This window comes from Buteo buteo, chromosome 23 (genome assembly GCF_964188355.1).
Source record: "Buteo buteo chromosome 23, bButBut1.hap1.1, whole genome shotgun sequence".
Taxonomy (NCBI): Eukaryota; Metazoa; Chordata; class Aves; order Accipitriformes; family Accipitridae; genus Buteo; species Buteo buteo.
In genome coordinates this window covers 18,812,690-18,839,608 of record NC_134193.1, presented here as the reverse complement: position 1 = coordinate 18,839,608, position 26,919 = coordinate 18,812,690, and the positions used below count along the sequence as shown (strand labels likewise).

Below are 26,919 nucleotides of genomic sequence, written 5' to 3'. Positions count from 1 at the left end.
ATAGGAGCAAGAATCAGAAATCTTTTTTCTTAGAGTTGTTCTGGATGAAAGAGACAATAATCTTGGTTCATTAAGTTACAGTAAGTTTCAGAGGGACTGTTTCAAAGTAGAGAACTTTTTCCATGATGATGATTCAGTGTTCACTTCATCCTTGGAAAAAATTAAGTTCAGCACTTTTAACTGACTAATGCAGGTTTTTTCCCTTCTTGCAGACTGACACAGATGTAGTAGTACTCACCACAGGTGTCCTAGTGCTAATAACCATGTTGCCAATGATTCCTCAGTCTGGCAAACAGTACCTTCATGATTTCTTTGGTATCTTTGGGCGTCTCTCAGCCTGGTGCTTGCAGAATCCAGGTGAGATTTCAACTTTGTTGCATGCAGTTATGGTTTAGTAGTATCCTTGTGACTCTTACGCAGTTGGTGAGCACATTCTTTTGTGAGACCCTTAATGGCCTGAGATTATTTAAATGCAGAAAAATGATGTATTAAGCCTGCAAGCTATTCTGCTCTTTGATAGTTAGCATCGGGGAGTGCTGCTTTGCTCAAAATTTAGAAGTCTCTTAGATTCTTCCATGTGGTGCTGCTACTACATGAAGTTTTTCACTGGACCAAAATGCTACCCTGATGACAGTGAAAAGCAGAGATTGATCTTAATGGATAGAGAAGGGAAAATGCTAACATTTGAGGCAGATATTTGGGAATTTGAGATTTCCAGGTGTGGATGGGGAGGAGCAAGAAGCAACATGTAAGAGTTTCTTTTAATATGCAACTGTCAATAGTCATGAAAGTGTTGGTAAAACTAGTTTTCTCAGTTATAGCATTGGTTCTGATGAATTGGTTTTGCTGAATTTGTTGTAAGGTGTCTGATATCTAACACTAGTGTTATCTACGTATGTGTCTCATGGCTGGATGAACAAATGCTGTGTTAAGCACATAGAGACGCTATTTACAGGGCCATTTTCCATTGCAAGTAGGATTGGAACTTTTAAGATGGCTAGTAAGATTCAAGTCTTGTGATTGCTTTTTGTGGATACAAGCTTTTAGTTTTTACTTTTGAAGTGAAGCAAACCTTAGTTTTCTTTTTTAATCATTCAGACAGTCTTGCAAACTCTGGCTCGCTATCTAGAGGGGTTTCGGGTTTTAACTTGAATAAAGAAAATGCTGTGCTTAGAGAATGACAGGATACTGGTTGGAATTAATGGTCCATATCTTAATTTTTGGTTTTGCTGTGAGCTGATGAGTAAGTGTTGCCTATTTTCTCAGAAGACTTCACGGTTTTGCTAGGGACTATTTGTATCTCAGAAGACTTGTTCCAGTTAACCTTTCAAATTTAAAAGTACTTTGCTTGCATGCTTAGAAGTTCTTTTCTTCAATGTAATGAAAAAGATTCTAAATACTTTTTCCAGGTCACGTGGCAGAGATTTATCTTGTCCATCTTCATGCCAGCGTTTATGCTCTCTTTCATCGTCTTTATGGAATGTATCCTTGCAATTTTGTCTCCTTTCTGCGTTCTCACTACAGTATGAAGGAAAACTTGGAGACCTTTGAAGAGGTGGTCAAGGTAAAATGCTGCTCATCTCTATATTATCTGAGACAAGGAATTCATAGCTGTATAAAGGCAGGTATTTGCCAATTTAATACACTACATTGATTTAACTGAGGGCTGCTCAACAAAACAATAAAAACTGGCTGTTGGAGGACTGAAATCTCAGTTGGGAGCAAGATCATCTCTTAAAACTGTGATGATGTATGTTAGCTTTATCTGTTAAATGTAACATTCTGAATTATTGGGATCAGTATGTTGCTCATCAGCTTTGTGTAGTTCAGTGCAATCAAAAGATGCTGTACTGATAATACGTACTTCTTCTTGCTCTTGCTCATCCAGCCAATGATGGAACATGTGCGAATTCATCCAGAATTAGTGACTGGATCTAAGGACCATGAACTGGACCCACGAAGGTATAAATATATGTTCACTCTGCTATTAGGAAAGGCTATAAATGAGCAGCTTTTAGCTGAGTTATTTCAGAAGGCTTACAGCAAAACCTTTTCTGTCAGCGGCAGTGTGTGCCAGTGGTGTTTTGCCACCCATATTCATAGGTACACCAGGTAAACATGTAGACTTTCTTCATCCAAGCTTACAGCTGGGTGAATAAGCAAAAACTGTTGTGAAAGGCCATTAACAACAATGTTGGGGTTCTAAATTAATTTTGTGCCTGGGATAGAATCTGTGTTCTACTTAACACGACTTTGTCTTAATTTTATGATTTAACAATCAAAAATCCTCAAAGTTCTAAAAGAATTTGCTTATAATGAATAAAGAGAAACTACCACTGACCTGCTTCATTGGCTTAAGGTTTGGGTCATATTTTTTTGGTTTGTTGAAGTACTTGGTGGGATTTAAGTGTTTAAAATGGCTTCAGTGTGTCTTGTTTTGGTACCTAGATATTGGTTCAGTTAACAGATCAATTCTTTTAACAGGTATGTCTTAACATTATCAGCTGTATTAGTTTTCTTTAGAAATAGGCTCATTTGCCTGCAGCAGCACCACTTGCTGCTTTTCTCTTGTCTCCACAGGCCCAGCCACTGAAGAGGAGAAATTGACTCTTGTTGCTGCACAGTAGTGCTCTTGCCCTGCTTTTCAGAGCCACTAGGAAAACACTACTAAATGGGAACCTATTGAATATCACAATGCTCAATTTTGCAGGCTTCTCCCAGACAGGGGGAGGGTGGCACCACTAAGGAGTACAATTGGCACAAAACTACTAGTTGAAGCCTTCTGATTTGGTATCTTGCACATAATATCTTACATTCAAAAGCAACTCAGCCTCTGATAGACAGCCTTCTGTGCTTTCTTTTCTTTACAGTGAACTTCCATCCCCTGAAATACTGGGCAGATCTAATATGGCTGCTTAATTTAGTAAGAAAAAGTTTTCAGAATCAAGGAGGTAGTATAATAAAATATTCCCCAAACTTGGGAGGAAAAACACAGACCTCAAACTGGCATTGCAGATGGTGCTTGCTTAAATAATATAAGATTCCCTCACTGCTGGCATGTCTAAATTTTGACTACCAACATCTGAGTCTAGTTGAGCTGATTTCTACAGCTGCTGAAGCTCAGGATCAACCAAGTCTTCGTATGCTGTTCCTCCTTTCCAGAGTGCTCCATGGCAGACCTTTATGGATCTCTGTGTCAAAGCTGTTTGTCTCTTCTTTGAGACCCCCTCTTACAAGTCATCTGGTTGCAATTTCTGTATGGTGCCTTGTTCCAGTTTTGGCTGGGAGCATGCAAAGCTGTCTGGAACAAATGAGCCATCCTACAAGCCAGTTCCTCATATCTCCAGGAACCCTTATTTGTAACAATAATTGACTAACTTACTCTTTTGGATCCAAAAACTGTCTGCAGGTGGAAAAGACTAGAAACTCATGATGTTGTGATAGAATGTGCCAAAATCTCCCTGGACCCTGCAGAAGCCTCGTATGAAGATGGCTATTACTCTGTGTCTCGGAAACTCTGCACAAGCTTAAAACATCATCAAACTGACCCCAGTGCCAGCTATTACATTGACACACAGAGCAGCTATGGTAAGGCCTGCCTGACGGTTAATGAATACCCAATTCCTGGAAGAAAACTGGCCCTATAGCAAAAAGACTTCTTACTAATTTATCCCACTTCAAGTCCGATTCTTAGGCACCAGAAAATAAACTGTCTTTAAAAAAAAAAAAAAAAAGCATAGATATATGCTCTGGTTATGCAGACATAGAGCATGTTTGCAAAGTTGCCTTTCCACTGCCTCTTCCTCCCCTGTTCCCCCTCCCCCTAAACAATGAACCAACCAAAAAAAAAATCTGTAGTATGTAATATATTCAATAGAAATTTTCTTGGGCTGGAATAAAAGTCTCTTGTTTGCTAGCTGCGGATGTGTATGTTGAATGGATTTGAAATGTTTTGGTTAAAAGCCTTTAAATACTAACCAGAAGAATCATTGACTTGTATTTGATGTGTTGGATACTTTTAATTTTTTAATTTTTTTTAAACTTTCAGGGACTTCTACCCCATACTCCACTCCTCGGCTAACACTATCACAAATGCCAGGGCAGCTACCTCAGATTCTGAGCCCCCAGTCAATACGGCTGTCAACTGAGCCACAGCAGGTAAAGCAGAAGATAAAGCACAGCATGCTTTTAATGCCTTGCACTTTGTTCCTAGTTTCTCGTGATGGTCTTAAAAATTCATGTTTCTGAGAAGTACTGTGAATCTTCAGAACTTAGTGTATGTTTCAGATTCAGTCCCCATCTGATTTCCTGTGTCAGAACCTGGATGCAGGTACTTCACGTGTTCCTTTTCTGAGCTTCACTGATTTGTGTTTATTGTGTATTGCTTTTACACAGGTTACCATCTGGAGTCCTTCTGCAGTTTGTGGTATGACCACTCCACCAACCTCCCCTGGAATTGTCCCATCAGAGTCATCCCAGTCTGCATCACAACCTTACAGCAAAGCTGGCACATCTGGTATGTGCTGAATTTTGGAATTAGACCTTCAAGGTTTACTATAATAGAAATTCTGGCTGTAAATTTTGCTGCCAGCTTCTTAAATGGGAATGCCACGCCATGCCATTTGATAGGCTTAAGTCATTACTTCTGTGAACCGAGTACCTGGTCATCTAGAGCAGTGCTAATGCAAACACCGAGATAAGAAATAAGTTACCGTGAATTCAGTGCTGAAGTCTGAAGCAGGCCTTTTGGAAACTGTGCACTTTTATCTTGTTAAATAGCTGAAAGAGATTTAAGAAGTAAATGGTTGAGATAATGTTTTAAACAATTTTTCACATACAATATTCAGCTGAAAGGAGGAAGTGGGAGCCTGCTGAGAAAACTTTGCTCCTTTTCAGCAGGGGGGAAAGGAACACCTTTGGGAACGCCAGCCACATCTCCTCCTCCACCCTGCACTTCAGATGACTTTGTGCATGTTTCACTCCCTTCAGCTGCTGCCACACCTCCTAAAAAGGTATAACAAAATTCTGCCAAACAAATCTGACTTTTTTTTCATTGACTTGCCATACATGTAGTGACCATAATGGAGAAAAAAAAAAATCAGAGTTACTGATTTACAAAAAATGTTGCATTTCATTGCAAAAACTCATTTTCTTCTAAGTTTAGACAACTATTGCCACTTCAGTTGCACAGTTTTAAGACTTCTTATATTGGTTTGCTATTTAAGCCATCTATTTGCAGGAATTTCCTTTCTATGAAACCGCCCGAGAGGTTTGTTTCCAACAAATGTCTGATGCAGAGAATCTATTTTGGGTTTTTTGTGGTTTTTTTTTTTTCAGGAGGACAAACCAGATCCTGGGAGGCCTTTACTGTACCGACAGCAAAATGTCATAAACAGCGATAAATCATTGGGTAAACTCTGTTTTCCTCTCCCCATTACAATAACCTATTGTAAACAAATCCTGATTTTATTGACACGTGTTCCAATTGCCAAACACTTTTCCACAGGTTTTTCTCTTTCTTCCCCCCTCCCACCCCCAGTTCTTTGTAGTTCCAGGATCCTGCCTTAACCTGTGATTCAACTTAAAACCTTCTTGTGATGCTTTTGATTTCATTTTAACTATTCATATTCAGAAATAGCTTGCAGATTTTTTTTTTAACTGGCCCTCATGCATTCTTATGCATGTTTAAATACACAGTTCTACACTGGAGTCTGAAAAAGGAATATTTTTTTTTTAAAGCTGACTCTTTGAGGGTGAATTTTTTTATTAGAAGCAGCAAGTTGTATATGAAGTCTTACTTGAACAAGTTTTATGTCACATGTCTGGATCAAACTGTAAGGCTGCACATAAGGATAGATATGATGTTCCCTTCTAAAGGCTCTTGGAAAAACTCTGTTTTCTATCTACAATTATATTGCTGTACTTGAACTTTTTTTAAAGTCCTGTGGAATATTGAAATCAACAGTGGATGGTTGAGGAACTCAGCTTCTAATAGGTAAATCTAGATTCCATTTTCCATTCTGTCATCTACATCTGTGACAGCTGTAGAAAGGGCTTTTGGCACTGTATTTGAGACTTCTGTAGTGTGATTCTTTACTGTCCTTGAAGAGGAGATGATAGTGAAATTTAAAGCTGGTTTTCCTTGATGAAGTTTTATAGCAACACTGGAATCTGAACTTTCTGAATTACAAGTTGAGAACAGGCTAGGTTTTTCACTGGGTTCCTAATCTGTGACTGAGCTGCGAGCATGAGGTTTCTATCCTGCATGCTTTAGTTTATATCTCCCTGGCAGCCGTCTCAAGAGTTTTTTATCAGTAGCCACATATTGTCAAGTTTATATTATATAAGTTTGCTAAACTTCCTTTTTTCAGGTAAGCACTGTGTCCTTGTGTAGCCAGATCAGAAGCTAGGGGGAGTTTAATGCTAATGTGGAAGTATAGTAGTCATACTACACTTAAGCCACTTTTTTTTTATTTATTTAATAGGTTAAATTTCAAACAGCACATCTTTATTCATAGAGGCGGTTGCCTACACTTGTTGTGCAATAGCAAACGTGAAGTTCACAAAATTACATTTTGGGATCAGGACTAACCAGTGACTGATCTCTGAACTGGTTTCCACATGGAATGGAACAGGAGTCAGATAGCTTCCTCCTTTGAGGAAGCATCTGGAGGAGGGGCAAGCTTATTCTAAGGACCTCACAGCAGTAGAAGACTTCTGTTTTGTGCTATGATAAGGCTGAAGAAAACAGCATCTGTACAACTAACTTTTCTTTTTTCTTTTCTTTTTTTTTTCCTTCAGACACACCTGGTAGTAAAAGTTCAGTAACCTTAAATGATCTTCCAGAGTTTTTAGGTGGTTTGTCTTTTGAAGATAGTGCTGAAAAGGACAGAGAGGAAGGTAATTTCTGTCTTCCTTATGTACGTCTTAGCTAAGGAAATGTTTGTAATGTCGAAATACAAGATACATAATTATGCTCCCCCCCCTCCCATCCTTCTCAGATGCAATATCTAAAGAGATCTCCGAGATCACAACTGATGCTGAACACATGGTGCCTAGAGGAGGATTTGACTCTCCATTTTACCGCACAAATGAAAGTCTGTCAGGCTCTCAAAAGAAGACCCATTCAGTAGTCTCTAGTGTTCAGGGACACAGTCAGACCTCTGAGCCTTTAACATCTTCTCTGGACAAGTCTGGGCCTGAGAGTGCACGGGAAACACCCAAACAAACATTTACTCCCATAGACAAGCCCTGTGTAGGCTCTGGTGAAAGCCCTGCTGGTAACAGGGAAGGAACCTCTGGGGAGACGAGTATTCTCACTCCCAGCCCTTGCAAAGTACCAGCACAAAGAAGAGTCGTGTTTGGGAGTGGGCAGCCTCCCCTATATGAGCACCTTTTTGAGGTTGCATTACCAAAGACTGCCTACCTCTTTGTTGGCAAGAAGACTGAGGAGCTGCTAAAGAAAGCCAAGGGAACCCAGGATGATGACTGCATGTCCTCTACTTCTCCCGTGGAAGTACTGGACAGACTGATACAGCAAGGAGCGGATGCACACACTAAGGAGCTGAACAAGTAGGTGACTGAAAATCTTACTTTGCAAACTTTCTTGTTATTCCTTTTGTGCTGGCTTTGTTTTAATAGATGTGCCTGAAAAGCAGCCATGTCTGGAAGTCTACAAAGAAACCATGTTCTGTGAAATATTACTGTTAACTGAGCTAGGTGTTCTGGCTGGAGGATTTTTATATTTGCAATGGTAATATGTTTGATATAAAAAAAAGGGACTGTGACCATTATACTCTTACTGCCTTCACTGACAGCTTAGGATGAAGAAGCAGGGCTACTGGCTGTGCTGCAGGTGTGGTTTTGGTACCACTGTTAGTGAGATTTGTTTACTTTATCAGGTTTAAGTCCCACGCTAGATACTCAAAATGTAGAGGCCAAAGGGAGGTTGACACTTTCTTCTTTCTAATATACAGGAAGCTAAGAACTGGAGAACCAGATTTAAGGTTTAGGTGTATCTGTTGTATTCTTTCTTTTCATCTTATTACCCTGTATTCCATTTTGTCCTTTTCTATTTCCGAGAGAGTTTTTCTTCAACTTCTAAGAAATTATGCCCTCCATCCTCTGCCCTTGCAACCTGCTGCTTGCATGATTCCTCCTTATTACTTTCATACTGACTGACCATAATTGTTCTTTTATTAGGCTGTAAGCTCTTTCGAGGTGGGCATTCCATTTTAAAGTGACTTGCAGCGTGTTTTTATATTTAAACTTACTGGTTAATGCTGTATTTTCATTTTCAGATTGTCTCTGCCGAGCAAATCTGCTGACTGGACTCACTTTGGAGGTGAGGAAGTTTCTCATGTGTTATGGCAATCTGTTCCTCTATTATTAGACTTGCTTAAACAATGACCTGCATCCTTTTTTTTTTTTAACTAATGCTGCAGAAAGATGGTGCCCTCCATTAAGTCATGGTTTATCTGCTTAGCAGATAGATATCTGTGTTCCAGTGAGATGAGCTGCTTTTTTTCATCTTTGAAAAGTGAAAACTGCCTTCCCCACAATTCTAGATGTTTCTGCTTTTGACCATTTAAGATCTGCTAGCTTTCAGAGTGATGCTGATCATCTAACAGATCCTTCCACCTTTTCAATACTATTTGAATCTAAAACTGATGATTGTTTTTCTTGCTGCTTCACATGTGTGTCATAGCTTTGTGCTCCTAGGTTTCTGTGGTGATGGTGAGCTTGGCTTTTTTCTCCTTAATAGAAGGAGCAATCCATTTGAAGCTTATACATGTTGCTCTGGGAAAAATGTTTAAAATTTTAAGTTTGTGTTGGAGATCAAATGGAGCAGACAGGTTTTTAAGTTGTAATTTAAAAGAAATCTAATTTGCTTATTTTAGAAAATATTTCCCATATGTGGAACAGGGGCAGTACTGTTCAGTAACCTCTTCTGTCTTTTAACTCCAATCCAGGTTCTCCCCCTTCTGACGAGATTCACACCCTGCGTAACCAATTGCTTTTGCTGCACAACCAGTTATTGTATGAACGCTTCAAAAGACAGCAACATGCCCTTCGGAACCGTCGACTCTTGCGAAAAGTGATTAAAGCAACAGCTCTGGAGGAACATAATGCTGCCATGGTGAGTAGGGATACAACTCTAGCAGTGATTTAAATGCACTGGTGCTAGAACAAGTATTAATTGGTTTGGCCAGTATCTTTCAGTACCACTCAATTAAAATAGAAGCCTCATTTCTCACCTTATTAAAGTCAGTGTTTGTGGAATGACTTGTGGACGAGTTACATGCGCTGTGATTATTAAAACCAGTAGTTTATATTTGTCTGTAGGCAACTGAATCTGGCATGCTTGACCCCTGCCAGTACTTACATTTGGATAGTGTTAAAGGCTTCATAGTTAGTGCAGCGATTACCTAATGCCTAGCTCGACAACTTATTGCATTATTTGAAGAAGTATTGTCCTTTCACTCCTCAATTGAGGAGTAATAGCAAAAACTTTGAAAACTCCAATGTTCTTTTCCAGAGGTATTTACTATGGTAAAATTTGAAGTTGTAAGTGCATTGAAGGATGTCTCATTACAGATTTAGGCATGTTTTAATTCTGTATCACCATATTATAGCTAATTCCGTCAACAGTTTCACCTTTTGATAATTCAGTAGAAGAGCCAAAAATAGACTTCCAGATAGCTTTTGGAAGAGGAACTGTTGCTTCAGCTGTGAAGCCCAAGTCCCTGTCGAAAGCGTGAGGTGCAGTAGAAGAATCTGCTATTGCTCATTGTGCCTTTGGATGTGGCTGACTTTTCCGCCTGTCCACTCTATCACCATTTAATCTCTTTTTTGGCCAAAAAGCAAATCAAGCCCCAGAAACCTTAAGAACATGCTTGATATAGAATGTTCTATCTATGGAAAATTGTTATGCCTGCATGCTATTAATTTGATAGCTTTACTTAACTAGTGACTTAAGACAGATGTTCTAACTGATAAAGCAGATGTCTTGTCTGATGCTTTCTATGGGGTTCTTAACAGAAAGATCAACTGAAGCTACAGGAAAAAGAAATCCAGGCCTTGAAACTGAGTCTGCAGAAAGAACAGGCAAGGTACCACCAGTTTCAGGAGGAACATGAAAATATAGTGGCTCAGCTTCACAGCCAGATCAGACAGCTGCAACATGACCGAGAGGAATTCTACAACCAGAGCCAGGAATTGCAGGTATGAAGCATGACACTGAACAAAATTATGTTATCTACTTACTAGTTTTAAAAATAACCTTCCTAATAACATAGCATGAAATATCTGAAAGTAAGTTACATACTTCTATTAGAGATACTGTCCTAATTCAGAGTAAGATAGTGCATGATTGGAAATGCCTAACTTAGTCATCATCCTTTTATGGTTCTGTTTTGTCCTGTCTTCAGTTTGGAAATAAGAAAATGCAGTTTCTTAGCTGGTTTTGGGGCTTTCACATGTGCTCAGTATAACTTGATTTACAGTGCTTGGTGGTTTAAGCCCTCCAGCCATATGCCATTGCTAGTCCTTGTGAAAGTTTCAGAACCCTGAGTAAGGTTTGTTTGGTTTTTTTTGGTTTTGATTTTTTTTTTCCATTTGAACAGACCAAGCTGGAGGACTGCCGGAATATGATTGCAGATCTGAGGTTAGAATTAAAGAAGGCTAACAACAAGGTGTGTCACACTGAATTGCTTCTTAGCCAAGTTTCTCAAAAGGTAAGAAAAGTCACTGTTCCTAGGGTCCCTTTGTGTCTTTCTGTTTATTTCTGGTAATTTTTATCAGGTGCTTTCTTTCTTGTTGAAAGAAGCCTGTGCTTTGTTCCATAGAATCTGATATTAATTGCACAAAAACAACACAGAGAAATGTATTTTGGTGAAGAAACTTTAAACTCGGTTCAAAGGCTTCTGAGACTTCTAATTTTGGCTGCTCTTTCCACACTAGGAATTTGCAGATTGAGCAATATGAACTTGTATTAAAGCTTGCTAAATCTTGGCATCTTAGGGATCTTGTTTATATCAGAAATTGAATGGACTTCTTGTGTAAGTGGAAACATGGTTATGTTAAGGGAAGCAATGCCTATATGGTGAAGTTCTGTATGGACTGTCACCAGCTTTATGAAAGCTAATTTATTTAACACTTATTTCCTATGATGCATTGGATTCTTGTCTTTGTCTCCCTTTATAAAAATACCCTGTGAACACAGTGCATGTCAACTATGACTCTCCTGCTGAACTGTTCATTCCAGTGTTTGATTCTGTTCAATTTCTCTTTAAAGCTTTCCAACAGTGAATCAGTGCAACAGCAGATGGAGTTCTTGAACAGGCAACTTCTGGTTCTTGGAGAGGTCAATGAGTTGTACCTGGAGCAGCTGCAGCACAAGCACACAGACACTACAAAGGTATGATTGCATAGTTGCAGAGGAGGCCTTTTGGGAGGAGATCACTTGAGGGTCATCATCAAGCTGTTCTCAGCCTTGTGTTCAGAATGAAGGAAATGCTTCATAACTTAAGATACTTGGTTTTGAAATTGATTTTCAGGGATTGGATTTCATATTTAATCTTCTGTTCAGATATTTTGTGCACTGTGTTGTTACAGAGTCTATTCAGTGCCCTGTGCTTGAAAGCCAAGAAGGGGACATTAGGGTACACCTGAAGTCAGTTTTAGTCACGTGATGTAAATTCTTACCAATTTTTTCTTGCCAAAGGCCAAGACTTTACTGTGCTTTTAATGTAATTGGCAGCAGCCTATTGCTGGTAAAGTAACATTGGGCTCTTATATTTGTGAGTGTGTATAATGTAGGGTAGTATTTGCTAGAATTTGTAGAAAGATCTTAACCAGGGTTTTACTGGGTTTTGTGATGTGCTCTTTTAAAACAAGCAGTCTTACTCATCTCACTCAGTCATTTTCCTATTAAGAGTTAGTATTAACTTTACTAAAACTTCTGTGGTTCATATGGTTTTACTTCCTGACTTCAAAGAAACCTTTTTTTAATTAGAAGCAAGTAAATTACACAACAATATAACTGTTTCTGCGTGAGAGCAAGTAATTAAAGAAGGTGGATAATAAGCCAAAAAAAAAAAGAAAAGCCTCTTACTGGTATTTAATGAAGGTCATGTTGCAAAAAGAGTTTTAAAATTGACTTTGTCTATCCTAATCTGGTGCAGAACTGGCAAGTTTGCTGAAAAGGGCTTTTTGTAAGGAACATTAATGTGCTAATAAATTCCAGTGATGTGTAGTTATTTTCACAGTAACTTAATAGTGTACATCTTCAGAGTATCCAGTTTTCTATATCTGTTTTTAGAAATGTTTCTTTTATTCCGTCTTGCTTAAAAATGTGACTATTTATAGCATCAGAAACATGTCTAAGTATTAATAAAAATAACACACAAATTATACTTTAACATTGTGTTCTCTCCTTCGAGGAGGTTGAAATGTTGCACGCTGCTTTTCGGAAAGAACTGGAGAAAGCAAAATTGTGTGTTCAGCAGCAAAGCCAAAGGCTTGATGCTTCCCAGAAACGGATAGCTGAACTGGAATCTCAGCTTGCAAAAAAGGACCACCTCTTCCTGGAGCAAAAGAAATACCTGGAAGATGTAAAAATCCAAGCAAGGTAGGGGTTTCCTGTGTAAAATTTTAGCTATGCATTGACAGGTGCACTATCATAGTTGAGGCAGAATCTGGAGACACTGGACCTGATGGACTTTGGTTCTTTTTCTGTTCAGAGGTCAGCTGCAAGCAGTAGAAAGTAGGTACAAGGCCCAGAAAAGAATCACACAGGCATTTGAGCTGGAGATTTTGGATCTGTTTGGCCGGCTGGAGAAGAGCAGCCTACTGAAAAAACTTGAAGATGATAAAACAGAAGCAGCTGAAGCAGCAGAAGAAAGGTAAGGGTGATGATGTAAAATATGCTGGACTCATGGCCAGCTCCTTGGAATTTGATATCCTTGTGGAATTCCTAGCACTTGGATGCATCATCTCAAAATATTTCTGTTACTCCCCCTTTTACAGACTGAATTTGGTTCAGGACTCTGCCCAGGTTACTGAGAGTCGCTGACAAAACTGCAAGTGCTCATGAAGTACTTTTCAGATAGCTGAACTGTTACTCAAAGTTTGAGAGAAACCTCTGGCTTGTCTCATAAACTAGTCTCTTTACAAATTGCTACACTGTTCTTACATAGTTGTTTTACATATGTCTACCTAAACTGTCTAGGTAGTGCTGGACTTTACTTCAGATCATACCTTTTTCTTTTCTACACCAGATTCTGCTACAGCATCAGGATAATTTCTTGCACTGCCAGCAGATTTGTGGCGATCACCTGTGCTTGGGTTAGGTAAAAGAAAGGTCTACAGTCCAAGGAAGATGTACAGATCTCTTCCTTTACCTTAACAGATCAGGATCTAGTTCCATTCTGCTTTGGGATTATTGTCAGCTTTGGACTTAAAACACTGGATGTTGCAAGCTTAGTGTGTGATGCTTTTCTGGTTACCCTTTGTCACTTCTGCTTTGCTACAAAACTGTGAAAGGAAAACTGTTGAAGTACTTCTGCCATAGCAGAAACGCAAAGTACTCAAAGTAACCTGCCTTCCCCAGCATTTCCCCTTCCATTGTAAACAGTTGCTACCATTTCCTTCACACTATATCCTCTCCCTTTCCAAAACAGGCTGGATTGTGGTAATGAAGATACTGTGGTGGGATACAGTGAAGAAACCATTGGTAGAAATGGAGAGACCAAACCTCCCAGCACTCGAGGTAGTAGTAGCAGTAAGGGTGGCAGCAGCAGTGAGCTCTCCACCCCTGAAAAACCCCAGAACCAGAGATTCAGCAGTCGCTGGGAGACATCCGTGTTGCTGGAGCCCTCGACTACTGTCCCACTGACTGTAGGTTCGCTTCCCAGCTCCAAGAGCTTCCTTGGAATGAAGGCACGAGAATTATTTCGCAACAAGAGTGAGAGCCAGTGTGATGAGGAGGGTGTAACCATCAACAGGCTTTCCGATGCTCTAAAGACTGAACTATGTAAAGATCCAAGCATGGAGACAAAGGCCCCTCCAAGCCCCGATAACCTTAGCGTCTCGCCTAAGATCCAGGAAAGCAGTGTTGGACAGCTTCATATCATGGACTACAATGAAACTCATCATGACCACAGTTAAAAAGGAAGATAGTCAATCAGTGTTATTTTCATATTCTTGGCATAGAACAGGAGGCGTGAATGCAAGTTTAACTAAAAGCTTTTATGTTTCTTTGGTCTGAGCAGCTAGCTCATGCAGCGGAATAGGATTGATGTCCAGAAACGGAAGAAGGCTGCTGAACAAATGCAAAGTGGATTTTTGGGTCTGGAATTGAAACGCCCAGCCTAACTCTTGCTTCTTTCTCAAATTCAGTCCTTAGCAGCGTGTACTAATTTGAAGGGACAACTGTTAGCATTTGCAAGTATTTTTTTCCCTTTCTCCCTGTCCCCAGTTGAGTGGCTGCGTTTATGAACTTGAGTGCAATATGAGGCCAAATTAACATTTGTGAGTCTCCTATGAATGCTTTGTATTTCCTTGCAAGCTTCCAATTTAGAGCAGTTAATTGTGCTGCCTGTCCGGGTGACTTCAGTTGCTTTCATCCCGGAAAGAATCAGCACTAGAATTTCTAGTCCGTTCATCTAAAGGTCTCTATTTTGCCTGTCCACTGTCCCACATCCCTCAGAGCCCAGTCTTCATTAAGTTGGACTCTGATTGAATACCTAAATGTTTAAAGAACAGTGTACCTCTGCAAAACAATTCATTCACCCTAATTCATGATCATTGTTTATATTGTCCTTAACATTTCCTGGAAAGTTACATTTGAACAGACAATAAGGAACTGGAGCTTGTAATGCGGAAGAGACCGTATATGCTGAAGACTTGTTAAAACACTAGCTTCTGATCTTTTTGGTATTTTAAGTGTTTGCCTGACAGGCTGGTACTGACCTCAGACTGGTTCATATGGGAAGGCAATTGGGGTGGGAGAAGAGGGAAGAGGAAGCTTTACTCAAGTAGGGAGAGCATGCAGAACATGTATGTAGAATTGCAAGCTTATGAAGATTTGCAGAAGTGCATTTGTTTCTCTAGTCAGGGAAATACTTGTGCTGTCTGACCCTCTTTCATAGTTCTGGTCTTTGTTCCTTGTCTGAGCAAGACCACTGTGTTTTGAGTCCAAGAAATTGGCTTCATTCTTCCCTGGGAATGTTTTCAGGCTTGACTTACAGAATATGGTTTCCTTTGAGTGCTGTTCTGCTCAGACCGCAGCACATTTTTCAGCTCAGCAATGTCAATTTGGCTCTAGGTATCTCCCCTTTGCCCTCATCCCGTTTCCTTAGAAGATAAGGCTGGGGAGGAAGTCTGCTCAAACTGAGAATCAGAATTCTGTCTTGAAGCCTTTCTGTGTTAATCATGTTTTAAGTCAATGATGAGCCTTCTGTGAAGGAGGATTGTGGGATCAGGGCTTGTCAGTGGTCAGACTCAATCTCCTTCATGACAGAACAGAGCCCGCTGTTAGGAAGGCAGTGTGCTTGTTTTAAATGTTAGATATGTCTGGGTCCAGGCATACTTAGACATATCAGGCTTCACAGTTACCCTGCATCACACGTGGCCTCTTTTCTTAAACATTCTGTGGGTGGCAGCTGCTGTTTAAGAATCGTCTCACATATAAACCAAGTCCAAGTACACTTGCACTTGTAGTTCAAATCCCTTCTTAACCTGAATAGGAACAGGACTCTGTCAAAGTGGCTGGCAATATGCTAAGTTGCACCTGACAGTACTTTTCCTCCCACTTCCGCTTCTTCCATAACACCTAGGGTCTAAATACATTTCTGCCTGTCTAAATTATTCTCAGTGTCCTTTCGGTTGGTCAGTCCTAACTCTGAAAGTAAAGGTGAACTTCAGTGGTTTTGTCAAAGCTTGAATCTGCATGGAATAGAAAATAGAGAGTTGGTTGTAAGTGACAGACTGGTTTTGTCGACATGTCTATAGGCTTTCTAAGACTTAGCGGTAGCAAACGTGGTAGCGTATGTTTTGGTAAGATTTGGAGGTTTCCTGCCCCTTGCCCCACCGGGTCCCAGCCCCAGGAGTGAACGGTTTGCACATTGCCCTTGAAGGGCTGGCTCAGCCGTTGGATGCCGTTGTGTTGGAGGAGTTCATTCGCCCATCCTTCTGCTTTGCCGAGCCCAGAAGAGTATCTTGCTTATATGATGATTTCACTTGTTCTGAGAGGAGGTTTTTGTTGTCGGTTACAAAAATGCCCTGGCGGTAATGCAAGCTCATTGATAAGGTGGCTTTTTTCTTCTTTTAAAAAGGTTTTTAACACTGGGATAGTAATGGAAACCACTTTAGGTTTGTTTATGGACCACAAAGATTATGGAGGAACAAATTTAGCAATTTTTTTTGTAAGTCTAAAAATCATGGATCTGCTGTATGTAGTTAACTTGCAGTTCTTTTGAAGGGGTCCCATCAGTGAAGTGGAAACAGATTTTTTTAACTGACTGCTTTTAGTTAAATCTAAAATTGCTGTCTTTGTCAAGTTAATCTGTTCCCTGCCTCGCTCTTTGTAAGCATGTTAAACAATCCACATTAAATGCCATAAATATGAAATACGAGGAAATGGTACAATCGTAAGCTAAAGAGAACTTAAACCAAAAGGAGGTTTTGCTGTCCTTATTAGAATGTTCTAAAATGTCAAGGCAGTTGCTTGTGTTTAACTGTGAACAAATAAAATGTATTGTTTTGCACTACTCTGTGTTAAATTCCCTGCCAGCTGACCTCTTTGGGACTGAGCTGTGCTGAGACGAAACGTGCAGAAACAAGTTCAGTGTTGAAACATCTTCCAAGATCTGCATAGTACAGAGCAGGTAAGTGGTACTGCCCCTTTTTGCATGGGGTTTGTCATTAGAAGCTCGTTTTTCTGCATGGAGCCAAAGCCTTTTTTCTTCTGTGAAAAACAAACTCAGTGACATGCCAGCATAATCCATAAATTAACTGCAAACAATTCAGTACTGCAAATCTGCGTATTAGCTTTCTGTGTAACATTGTTTGTGTAGTCTAGAGACTACACAATGATTAGACAAATTAATAGCTGAAAATGTCACAGACTGTTGTTTGTAAAGCTGGGGACGCTGTCAGAAGCTGGCCGGCTTGCTCTGTCCCTGTTGACATTCTTTTCTCTTCTGTACCCTGCTCAAGAGTCGCTGTGCACGCAGGAGGACAGTTTCTCAAACCATTGGGAACTTTGGGGCCATTTTACTGTAAGCTTAACCTAGTAGGTTAAGGTTGTTCTCTTGTTTTGTCTTTTTTTCCAGACTGGCACTTTCTTACTGTTTTGCTTTTGGGTGGGGTTTTTTTTTTCCCCCCTGAAATAAATGAATATTTGAAAGGTTGCTCAAAGCAATTTACAAATTCATACATGAACCTCAGCATTCCAGGTAAGGACTAAGTATAATTCTTAATTTTGAACAACACCTGCAAAGGGGATGGTGCTACTGGCATACAGTCTGTTTGTGAACACACTTTGGCTGAGTAACCATTGTTATGGAGAATTTTATATAAAAGTTAGCATAAATATCTTGGGGTTAGGTGATAGAGAAAGTTGTTTTGGGCCTTCTGCACTGGGGTGAGTTCTACAGCATGGTGTAAGTGAAATGAAAACAAAGCAGAAAGTGAATTTGACTTGCTCTTATTTTAAATTCATTTTGCATATCCCTTAACAAGCTTAGCATGGAAAAGCTGCACTTGATAGTGTAAAAAAAAAATTAGATACATATTACCCACAGAAGTACATCCACTAGGGTATAAAAAGAGAAAAATAAAGTACATTCCTTACTCACTAATGCTAAGTAGTATGTTTGGTAGTTTATAACCCAGCTAATAAACAGGCAGTACACATTAGGGAAGGAAGTAATTTCATTTCCTGAATTGAAAGTATCTTTGCTGATTGATCTTGATTTATTGGAATTACTTAGCTGCTGGTGCAAATGGTGGATTTTAAAAGTAAGTGGTTATGAAATAGTTTAGAAAATCAGCAGGAGCTGAGTTACTTTCTTCATACATTCATACACGCAGGAGCTTTGCAAATAAAGCTTAGTTAGCGTTCACATAGGCTTTACTTTTCAGACAAAAATTTGTTCCAAATAATTTTGGCTGATGGTCTTCATGATCTCGGTGTCTGTGGGCTTTACTTGGCTAAACCTTTTTTTCTTGAAGTCCTCTCCAAGTGCACCCTCTAGTTTTGGACTCCCTTGGTGATCTTTAACGTCTGCCAAACGCTATTTATGGTTTCTTCGAAGCGGTCTCCGCTCTCTTTCTCAGCGGTGCAGCGCTCGGTTTTCAGCTGACTACAAGCTCGGTTTAAACTGGTGCTACATCCCCACCAAGTGAATTCGGAACTCGTAGGAAAACAGAGCTATCCTCCTGGCTTCGGTGCATTTATAAATGGGGCGGGAACAGCCGATTACGCTTCTGAAATGGCAGCTGCTTCTGAGGGGACGGCCCCGCAGCTGCCCTTCGTGTCTTGGCACAAGAACCGGGGGGGTGCGGGGCTGTAGCCCCTGGGCTTTGCTTACCTGGGACAAACGTTCAAAAGCCCCTTTAGTTTCGGGATGGAGGGGGGGAGAGACACAGCAGGATGGTGGGAAACTTTTTAAAAACTGCTTTTCAGAGCCTTCGCCCGCCGGACGCTGACGTGAGGCTGCCCGGGCCGGGGCAGAGCCCACCCAGGCGGTGGGGGTCTCACCGGGGCCCCGGTCCCGCCGCGCTCCCAGCCGCGGCCACTAGAGGCCCCGCGAAGCCTTCCACTTCGCTCTGCATCGGCTTGGATGACATTTTGGGGATGCTGAGTTTCTCCTCTCCCTCGAACCGCCCCCCTTTCCCTCCCTTAAGACCCCCACCACCACCCCTGACACGATGTTAATTAACTTCCTGAGGTCTGAGCTATACCCCATCCTCTCGGCATGTGAGACACTGGAACCAGATGTTTAAGGTACAGAAGGTTTTGACCCAATTACAGGTTGACAAAAGCCTGGTTTGACCCTTGATCGAGGGGAGCACGAAGGTAATTAATAGCCTACAGATGCCAGGATTCTGTTGAGATCATCTAGTACCAGCCCATATCTCTAGTTCAGTTTTTGAACAAAAAAAAACCATTTATTTCCTGGACTGACAGATCTTTAGGTAAGTCAGTTTGGTGCCCTGCCTGGTTTCTCAGTGTGAATCTTGCAATTTTATGCTCACAGAGGCTAAAGTAAAACTTTATTGCACTTCTGTGTTTGGCATTTACATCCTGTTTATGTAAATTCTTCAAACAGCTTGATTTGTAGTGGAGAAAAATAATTCTTGCTGTATCTTTTTGTCTTTTGAAGTGTCCATCCACTCTGGAAGAGGAGAACTTGTATGGAAATTAAGTAATTTGTCTAGATGTTTTTGTGAGACTTAACTTTGCAGTCTTCCAACAGATTCTGGTCATGTCATTACCAAACCTCAGACTGCAAGTTTTATGCACTCATTTTTTCTGCTTGTGTTTTAATAAGACTGATTGAAAGGATAGGGTTAGGGTAGAAATTATTATTAAGGTTTGGGAACTGTTTCTTGCATGTATCATAACATTTGTCATGTACAAATGGACAACTTCATTGGCATTTTGAACAGCAGGGTTGGGGAGATGGTAGACGGGGTTTGATGGGACTGTTATGACAAGCAGTTTGTGCTGTGCTGTATTGTGAAAGCTGAAACTGAAGTACAAACTGGAGGATAATTTTGGTCTTATCAGAGCCCACATGTTCAAATTTAAAACTATATGACAGGGTGAGGAAGGTTGGAAACAAGATCTGGGAATAGCATCCCTTGTGTCCCCAGCACTTGTCATCTTTTAGTCCACATAGCGTGTACTTGTTCTGAAAAACTTTCGAGACAGCAACTGTCATCGGGCACTTGTCTTTGCAGCATGAAACACCATAGGGCAGCTGTGAGCAACTTTGATTTTTCTGCCTGAAGCTGCCTCTGCAACAGGGCTCTCAAGTAAAGCCTGGGAGGGTAACGGTCACGTTCTGCTGGCTGTGGCCCCAGTAGTGCCTAGGAGTCTCTGGGTGACCCTGGCAAGCTTCGCTACCATTTTGAGTTCACCGAGGCTCAATTCAGTTGGATCATGTCGTCTCCTAAAAATAGGTTTCTACTCCAGAGTGGATACATGTATTGCATTGCAGTGCAAGTGGATAGCGGAAGGAGAAAAAGTGCAAAAGAAGGTGGGGTTATGTGAGGAATACAAAGGCTCCTGAAAAAACTTTCCATTTCATCTGAGCTATCATTCCTTCCTACGCTCTCTTCTCTGTATTAATTCTCCTTTTTCGGCTGCTTGTTGCCAAAATCTGGTCATCTTAAGGCAAAAGCTTTCTCACAATTTTAGCAAACCGAGCCAGGTATGCAAGGGGAAATTGTTTATTCAGGAGTGTCTTCCAGCAGGAAGCAAAAACCAGGAGCTAATTTGCCTGTGGGAGGGGAAAAAAGCAGTCAGATACGGGGAAGACAGTGTTATTGAGATCTTAAGTACACAGTTAACAGTGCTTGAATAAAAGCACCACCAAAAATGCATATCAGCTCCAGAGAATGGGGAGAGCCTGTGGCTCTGCTGACCTTCCCTAAGCAGGCTGGAAAGAAAGCTGTTTTCAGCACTGGTATAAAGTCACTGTGCTGGAATTGTGAAGTGCTGGTATAAACGCAGCATGAGACTGTCTCAAATGCCTTGCAGTTTTAATGAACTCATAACATCCTTGAAAGCTAGGCAAGCTGAATTCTCATCGCGAAAAAGGGAAAGCACAGACATTTTAACTTGCAGTTTGAAAAGGAATGATCTGAAAATGGCCACAGTTTTCTCAGCCTCTCTGTTCTCACCAGATTCCCATGAACCACATCGACTGGAAATTACTTCGTTAGTTTTGCTAACAAAGAGCTCTGGGGAGGACAGGGGTGGTTTATTCAAGTTTGGGTATTGTCAGCACACCAAACTAAGCGCAAAAGGTAAAGGAGAACAAACTTCATCTCTAGCTCTGACAGCAAAGGAGTGAAACAGGTGTAGGGGAAGATGTTCTGAGTAGGGTGTACTGGCAATGGTGTGAGAAACTGTAAGAAGGATGCAGGAGAGCACAGTTGGTGCGGCTAAAGCACTCTGACCTTTTCTGTAGCCAGTGGTCTGTAAGGGAGACATAATTAGTGTTGTCGACTTTGATTCTTTGGTCCAAATAACCAGGCAATTTCAGTGGGGGTGAGGGAACCTTAGGGACAAGTCTGAATCCATAACAAGGGACCTTTGCTGCTCTGCATCATGTCCTTCAGACATGCAGGTTCTTTACACCTCTGGCTTTGGTGAGTGAATGGGTGTTCCTCAGAAGTCTGAGAAAGTGTAAAATCCCATTTCAAGTAGCTTCCCCAAGATTCGTATCTGAGCGATTAAAACCTGATTATTCCTGACTGTTCCCTGCTCTCACCACAGTGCTGGTCAAAGGGATGAGTGCCAGTGCTACAGGTACTTCTGTTGGGAAACAACTTTGAGGAGAGTGGAAATGTCAGCAAGGGAGAGAGTATGTACCTGTCCAAGGCTGGCTTACAGGGCTAACTCTTCAGAAAGTGGACTCGGATAGGAAGGATCTCTAGTATTCATTTCACTATCTTTAATCAGCCACCTGATTAAAGGTGGTAAGCAGAAGATGCATGAACTTTGATCCTTTAAAAGGCGTGTCTACCTGGTGGTTTCCAGGGAACTTTAAGTTTCCCACTGTGATTTTTTGTGTCATTTAGGTTTTTCTTTTGGATATGCTTACTCCCCTGCACTTGTACATTATCTTTGTTACTAGCTGAGGTCTGAGCTTCAAGGCGCACAGAAAGTGGTGTTTGGGAAATGGCTGCCCTAGCTGGTGCATCCTGGGGTGCCCTCTTCTCAGAGATAGCACTTCCACCACTCACATCATACAGCATGGGCTGTGGCAGCTTCTCAATGTGGGCTACCCACTCCTTCATGCAGTCTAGGACGATGGGGATGAGGCTCACCACACCTCCATAGTGATTCTTTGCTTCATCACAGCTCAGGTGATTCACAACATCGTGGGGGTATCTGTGGGACAGAAGAAAACAATGGGCAGGGTAGTCCCAGACATGCAACCCTGGTGAGCCCACAGTGCCACCCTGAGATCCCCTGGGAAGAGCAGAAGTGCACAGGCAGCCATTTCCCCAAAACAGAAAGGCACAGATAGAATTGGATCTTGAGAAGCAAGTCCTGCCAAACACACTATCCTGGCTGTTGGGCTAGATCTGGAAGAGTTCAAAAGCATGTACAGGCACTTGCCCCACAGAAATCAGCTACATGCAGGGCAGGAATAGGAGGAAGGAGGAGGTGAACTGCCTTGGCATTGCATGGGACTTCAGCATACTAACCTGCCTGTATATGCCCTTCCATGCACTAGTAAAAAGAATGAATAAACAAACAAAACCCCTTTTGTGAATTGAGGCTGGCAGTGTTTTCCCAACAACTGGAATAGTAAACTGGGTAGCACCTTGTACCCTCACTAAAGCCACAAAGATGTTGTAACGGAATTGATGGAGAAGTCAAGTAGGAATATGCATTCTTGTGACAGTCCTCTGGCATTGACTGTTGCCTCAAAGAAACTAAGCTGATGGACTTACTTAGCTCGGATGGTGCTCAGATCATTGCTGTGGCTAAGGAGCAGCTTGCATCTCTCCAAAATGCCATTGGTTATGTTGTTACCAGAATGCACGGTTTCCAGCTTCTGGCAGAGCTTGCTTAGATCATTGCAGATGTTTAGGAACATGTTGAGGATACGCCTGTCGGTGGAATTGTTACAGTGATGCTCCATGTAGGACTGTACCTGTAGAGTGCAACATGGGGAAAGACAGAGTCATGCATGTTAAATTACATTTAACTTAAGCAACTTTGCAGCATAAATTAGTGACGAGAAGCTGCTTTCTCTTGTGACTCTGCATGCGTGAGCCACTATGGAAACAGCAGTACAGCGGCAGGTAGTAAGATTTCTAGTGCATGCCTGAGATCTTTGCTTGTCATTCATCATGACTGAAGAAGGCTGGGGTGATGGATCCAGTTGTCAGCACACCAGTGAGCATTCCTCCCTCTTTGAAGAAAGTGTAGGAGTACTGCAGCCAAAACCACAGCTCTGCTGCAAGCACTGCAGAAACGGGTTGAGCATGAGTGGAGTTTTTGGTCTGCTCTGAGCAGGGCACCCTCTGCCTCTGCCCCTGCCACGGCCACTTAGGCAGAGTGGGGTGGGAGGTGAGGGCAGCGACCAAAGTGTGCCTGGTTTGGAGTAGCAGTGTGGATGTGTTTGCACATACACACATTCTTCATGGTTCTTTATTTGGCACCACTAGATGTGACTGCAAACTAAACCCATTTAACTTAATTGTCCTTACTAACCTGTTACAGCAATGATATTCCCTACTTGCCTTGAGCATTTTTGTTACTCAGAGTGAATGGCATTGCATGAGGAAGCGTTATGCCAAGAGATTAAGTATCTTCTCCAAAGAAATTCCAGGCACTTCAGACATGAGTGGTGAGAATATAAAATACTGAGCAGCTGGTTGGCAGTCTAAGCTGGACTCTAACACCTTCAGTGCTTTCTCTAAGATTTCAAGACAAGAACGAAGTAGCTGTTCCAACATTGGTATGGTTTCTGCATACAGAAAAGCCATGCTATGTGCTTGGGCAAATTCTCAGCAGGTTTGTAGGAAAAATAAAAAATGGCCCCTAAGGGTCCATTTCCACTACAGCTTCCTCCTTCCACACTGTTTGCTGAGCGTTGTGTCCTTGTGAATGGCAGGAGTTTTCATTGCTGCTGGGAGCAGAAATAGTCCTAAAGAGAATAGCATTTTAGCCTGGATGTTCACCAATGGGCTAACAGGACTTCTTTTTGTCCACATCAACGACAGAGTTAATGCACCTGCGTAACCAGGATGGGGACCAGGACTACAGAATGATGGCTTGCAAGGGCTGCTCAGCTCTGCATTAGCCAACTGCTGATGAGCAGTTGAGCTGCAGCCAGGGGAGTTCACATGGACAGCCCCTACACTGGGCCAATGTCGTGACCACAGCCAGCCTCTGCAGTGCCAGGACTCACTGGGTGATTTGAATCTCTGGCTGAAGCAATGACTGAGGAGCTTGTCTCACAAAACCACTTGGGATTTGACTTTATATTCTACTCCATGTAGAAGTCTTTAAGGAGCTGTTACCATTGCCTGACTGTGATGCGCTCTTCCACCTTTCCACCTTACTGTGATCTCCTCTTTTCTCTGAGAAATGTCATCACTCAACACTAAAAATGCTACCATGTACAGCTTTTAGGGGTTAGAAATGCAGCCACGTTCAAGTGCAGTATCATTTTTTTCTGTGGTGTCTGTGTTTACATGCAAAGAAAGCTGGCAGTCAAGTCAGCTGTAGACTGAGACCACGCATATTTCTGCATTTGTTGCTTTTATTCTTGTGCCCTCCCATGCAAAATTAAAAATAGGGTTGGGCTGAATCAGGAGAATGGCAGTGAAACAAAATGGATGTCTGGTTTTGTCCCCAGTGAACTTTCTTTGGTGTAGTGGTTCAGTTCCTGCACAAAGCATCACTACTATGTACTGCACCAATTGCTCCCTGTTCTCCCCAGTAACTAACTCTTTTCCCTTTCCCATCCTCCCCCTGGGGTAACATGGTTATACCCTCAGTGCTATCTGTGCAGTACAGTTTGCTGCCTCTAAGTTTACATTCAGGAGAGGTTCAGATTGGATATTAGAAAAAATTACTGAAAGGGTTGTCAGGCATCGGAACAGGCTGCCCAGGGAAGTGGTGGTGTCATCATCCCTGGAGGTGTTAAAAAAACACGTAGACAAGGCACTTCAGGACATGGTTTAGTGGCATGGCGGTATTGGACTCGATCTTAAAGGTCTTTTCCAACCTAAATGATTCTATGTTACTGTATCACAAATGATGCCATGGATCAATGTAATTGCTGAAGTCGTTACCTACAAGGTTTCACCCCCACAACAAGCAGGCCTTCTACCTCTGCCAAGAAGCTGTGTCCAAGCTTGCTCAGTACCACTGAAATATTGGCACTTTGAAAAGCAGCATAATGTTATACAAAATCTTAATGCCTATTTTTGGAAAAAAATGGTTTAGCGTAATGTCTGTTGTGATCCTCTTCAATGTTACAAGCAAAGCCCTTATATTATAGAGAGTCAGCCCCTAGAAAAGACAACCAGCTCACTTCTGTGTCCTAATCCTAATAACAGCTTGGCTTTCACTCTGGCTTTGGCATCCATCTGGGTTTTGTGCCTGGGTTCTGCTGTCTCAAATCCACAATTCTAATTTTATTTAGGTTTTTCTTCCCCCTCTGTCTGCAGGTGGTCTAAGTTCTTTACACTACTTAAAACATCCCATGTTATAAAAATTCCAAGACAATTCACTTACCAGCCCAGAAAACCCCTAGCCCACTTGGGACTTTCAGCCCTCAATCCATCATCCTACCTCTGTAACACTGCCATTATTTTTAATAAGCACTATAGAAAGATACAGCAGCACCAATACCAGGGGGAAGAGGCAAGCATGCTGGTTACTACAAGTTAAGGATTACAGATTCCATGTGTGGCTGGGGAAGGAGGGTTGGTTTGATTGTTTTCTTGTACCCTGTATTTCTAGCTATGCCTCAGCAGCGAAATGACGGCCTTAAACTAAATCATAAAGTGATGCTCAGCAATAAAATTTCTTCTCTGTAAATGGGAAGACCTAACATAGGTATTTCTCTCCCCTACTTAATCTTTTGCCACTGGTTTGCAGAGTTATACACAAATGTTACTAGAGAGTTTTTGTGCATCTTTCCTTAGTAAAAACATTTATTCATCCCGGAACTAGACCCAAGTGCGTGACAGCACTGCGTTGTTCCCTGTTCTCATCGGCAGAGAACTTTGTGCTGAATACTTGTACCTGGCTGATGCTTGCCACAGGTCTGATCATGTCATGTGCATTCTCTCGGGAGTGTTGCAGTGCTCCAATAAATGTAAACTGCTGCTGCAGGAAAAGCTTGTAGTTCTGCTTTATGTTTCTTAGAGCCTCCTTTACCTCATTCATGTTTTCCCCCTCCTGGATTTTGGGAGAGAAGGAGAGAAAGGAAGCTACTTTTTAGAAATGATGCAATTCTACATATGTAACTGTCTTCTACCTGAGTTGGATTTGTGTAGGTTAGTGGAAAACTTTAAAAAAAAAAAAAGAGGAAAAAAGAGAAGATATATTGTGTCAAAGCTCTGCAGTCCCAGAGCCCCAAACAGTAAGTCAATGAGGTAGTAATGATGCTGCAAAAAGAGGTAGAGAACCCAGAGGGGACCACTGACAATCAGATGCCATAAACCCTAGTGGGTCTATTGTAAACATAATGTGGCAATGCATCAAACACACCGCTGTGAAAGGGCCGAAGGGAGAGATGCCTTCTCTTACCCGGTGTAAAACCATTGCCCAAGTGGCTTAAAACCTCGAACACGACACGAAGCCAGCTCGGCAGGCAGTATATCCTGGCAGACCTGGGGAGACCCGGGGCCCTGCTTGACCCCCCCGTCCCCGCCCGCCCCAGGCAGGGGCCTGAGTTTTCCCCACTGGTGACCTTGCGCTCTGAGGGAAACCTTGCCCTGCAGCCCCCGCCCCCCCCCCCCCCCCCCCAACCTCCCACCCGCCCCCGGCAGCTCAGCGAGCCCTGCGGCTCCCTACCGGCCGGTTCAGCCCGGCAGACGGGCAGGGGCGGCGCGGCTGCCCCGCCGAGAGGGGCCGGTACGGGCAGGGGCTGACCGGTCTCCCCCGGGGCGCTCCGGCATCTCCCGACGTCTCCCTGGCAACCGGGG

General features: G+C 42.0%; 3 protein-coding genes across 13 annotated transcripts in view; 2 read left to right on the top strand and 1 right to left on the bottom strand.

Moving 5' to 3' along the window:
* Positions 1 to 16,322, top strand: part of TSC1 (TSC complex subunit 1) — a 29,140-nt gene extending 12,818 nt beyond the window's left edge. For 4 of the 8 annotated variants that reach the window (XM_075055609.1, XM_075055608.1, XM_075055610.1 and 1 more), the window contains exons 6-23: positions 213 to 357; positions 1,410 to 1,564; positions 1,889 to 1,962; positions 3,410 to 3,588; positions 4,049 to 4,158; positions 4,396 to 4,516; positions 4,897 to 5,012; positions 5,338 to 5,410; positions 6,802 to 6,900; positions 7,002 to 7,572; positions 8,301 to 8,344; positions 8,973 to 9,139; positions 10,042 to 10,224; positions 10,626 to 10,736; positions 11,297 to 11,419; positions 12,444 to 12,631; positions 12,744 to 12,905; positions 13,683 to 16,322. In XM_075055609.1, coding sequence (XP_074911710.1) covers positions 213 to 357; positions 1,410 to 1,564; positions 1,889 to 1,962; positions 3,410 to 3,588; positions 4,049 to 4,158; positions 4,396 to 4,516; positions 4,897 to 5,012; positions 5,338 to 5,410; positions 6,802 to 6,900; positions 7,002 to 7,572; positions 8,301 to 8,344; positions 8,973 to 9,139; positions 10,042 to 10,224; positions 10,626 to 10,736; positions 11,297 to 11,419; positions 12,444 to 12,631; positions 12,744 to 12,905; positions 13,683 to 14,169 — 3,108 coding nt within the window. In that variant the 3' untranslated portion in view covers positions 14,170 to 16,322. Of the gene's footprint in view, positions 1 to 212; positions 358 to 1,409; positions 1,565 to 1,888; positions 1,963 to 2,589; positions 2,791 to 3,409; positions 3,589 to 4,048; positions 4,159 to 4,395; positions 4,517 to 4,896; positions 5,013 to 5,337; positions 5,411 to 6,801; positions 6,901 to 7,001; positions 7,573 to 8,300; positions 8,345 to 8,972; positions 9,140 to 10,041; positions 10,225 to 10,625; positions 10,737 to 11,296; positions 11,420 to 12,443; positions 12,632 to 12,743; positions 12,906 to 13,682 lie in introns of those variants that run through there. The other 4 variants (XM_075055611.1, XM_075055612.1, XM_075055613.1 and 1 more) reach the window with 4 other exon arrangements.
* A 229-nt stretch (positions 16,323 to 16,551) lies between these two features.
* Positions 16,552 to 26,919, top strand: part of AK8 (adenylate kinase 8) — an 84,362-nt gene continuing 73,994 nt past the window's right edge. Inside the window, exon 1 of one of the 3 annotated variants that reach the window (XM_075055630.1) lies at positions 16,552 to 16,889. Coding sequence is in view for 1 of the 3 variants with exons in the window: in XM_075055627.1 (XP_074911728.1) it covers positions 19,004 to 19,012 (9 nt within the window). In the remaining 2 variants the exon portion in view is untranslated. Of the gene's footprint in view, positions 19,013 to 26,919 lie in introns of all 3 variants that reach the window. The other 2 variants (XM_075055628.1, XM_075055627.1) reach the window with 2 other exon arrangements.
* On the bottom strand, positions 20,386 to 26,911 carry SPACA9 (sperm acrosome associated 9). Of its 2 annotated transcripts, XM_075055636.1 has the most exons (5): positions 26,789 to 26,911; positions 26,015 to 26,170; positions 22,702 to 22,904; positions 21,985 to 22,132; positions 20,386 to 20,513 (listed from the first exon to the last, which is right to left on the bottom strand). In XM_075055636.1, exons 2-5 carry the CDS (start codon positions 26,156 to 26,158, stop codon positions 20,505 to 20,507), a joined length of 504 nt encoding a protein of 167 aa, XP_074911737.1. In that variant the 5' UTR covers positions 26,159 to 26,170; positions 26,789 to 26,911; the 3' UTR covers positions 20,386 to 20,504. The 2 variants fall into 2 exon arrangements, with proteins under 2 accessions (XP_074911737.1, XP_074911736.1); XM_075055635.1 differs by lacking the exon at positions 20,386 to 20,513 and having other exon boundaries at positions 20,737 to 22,132.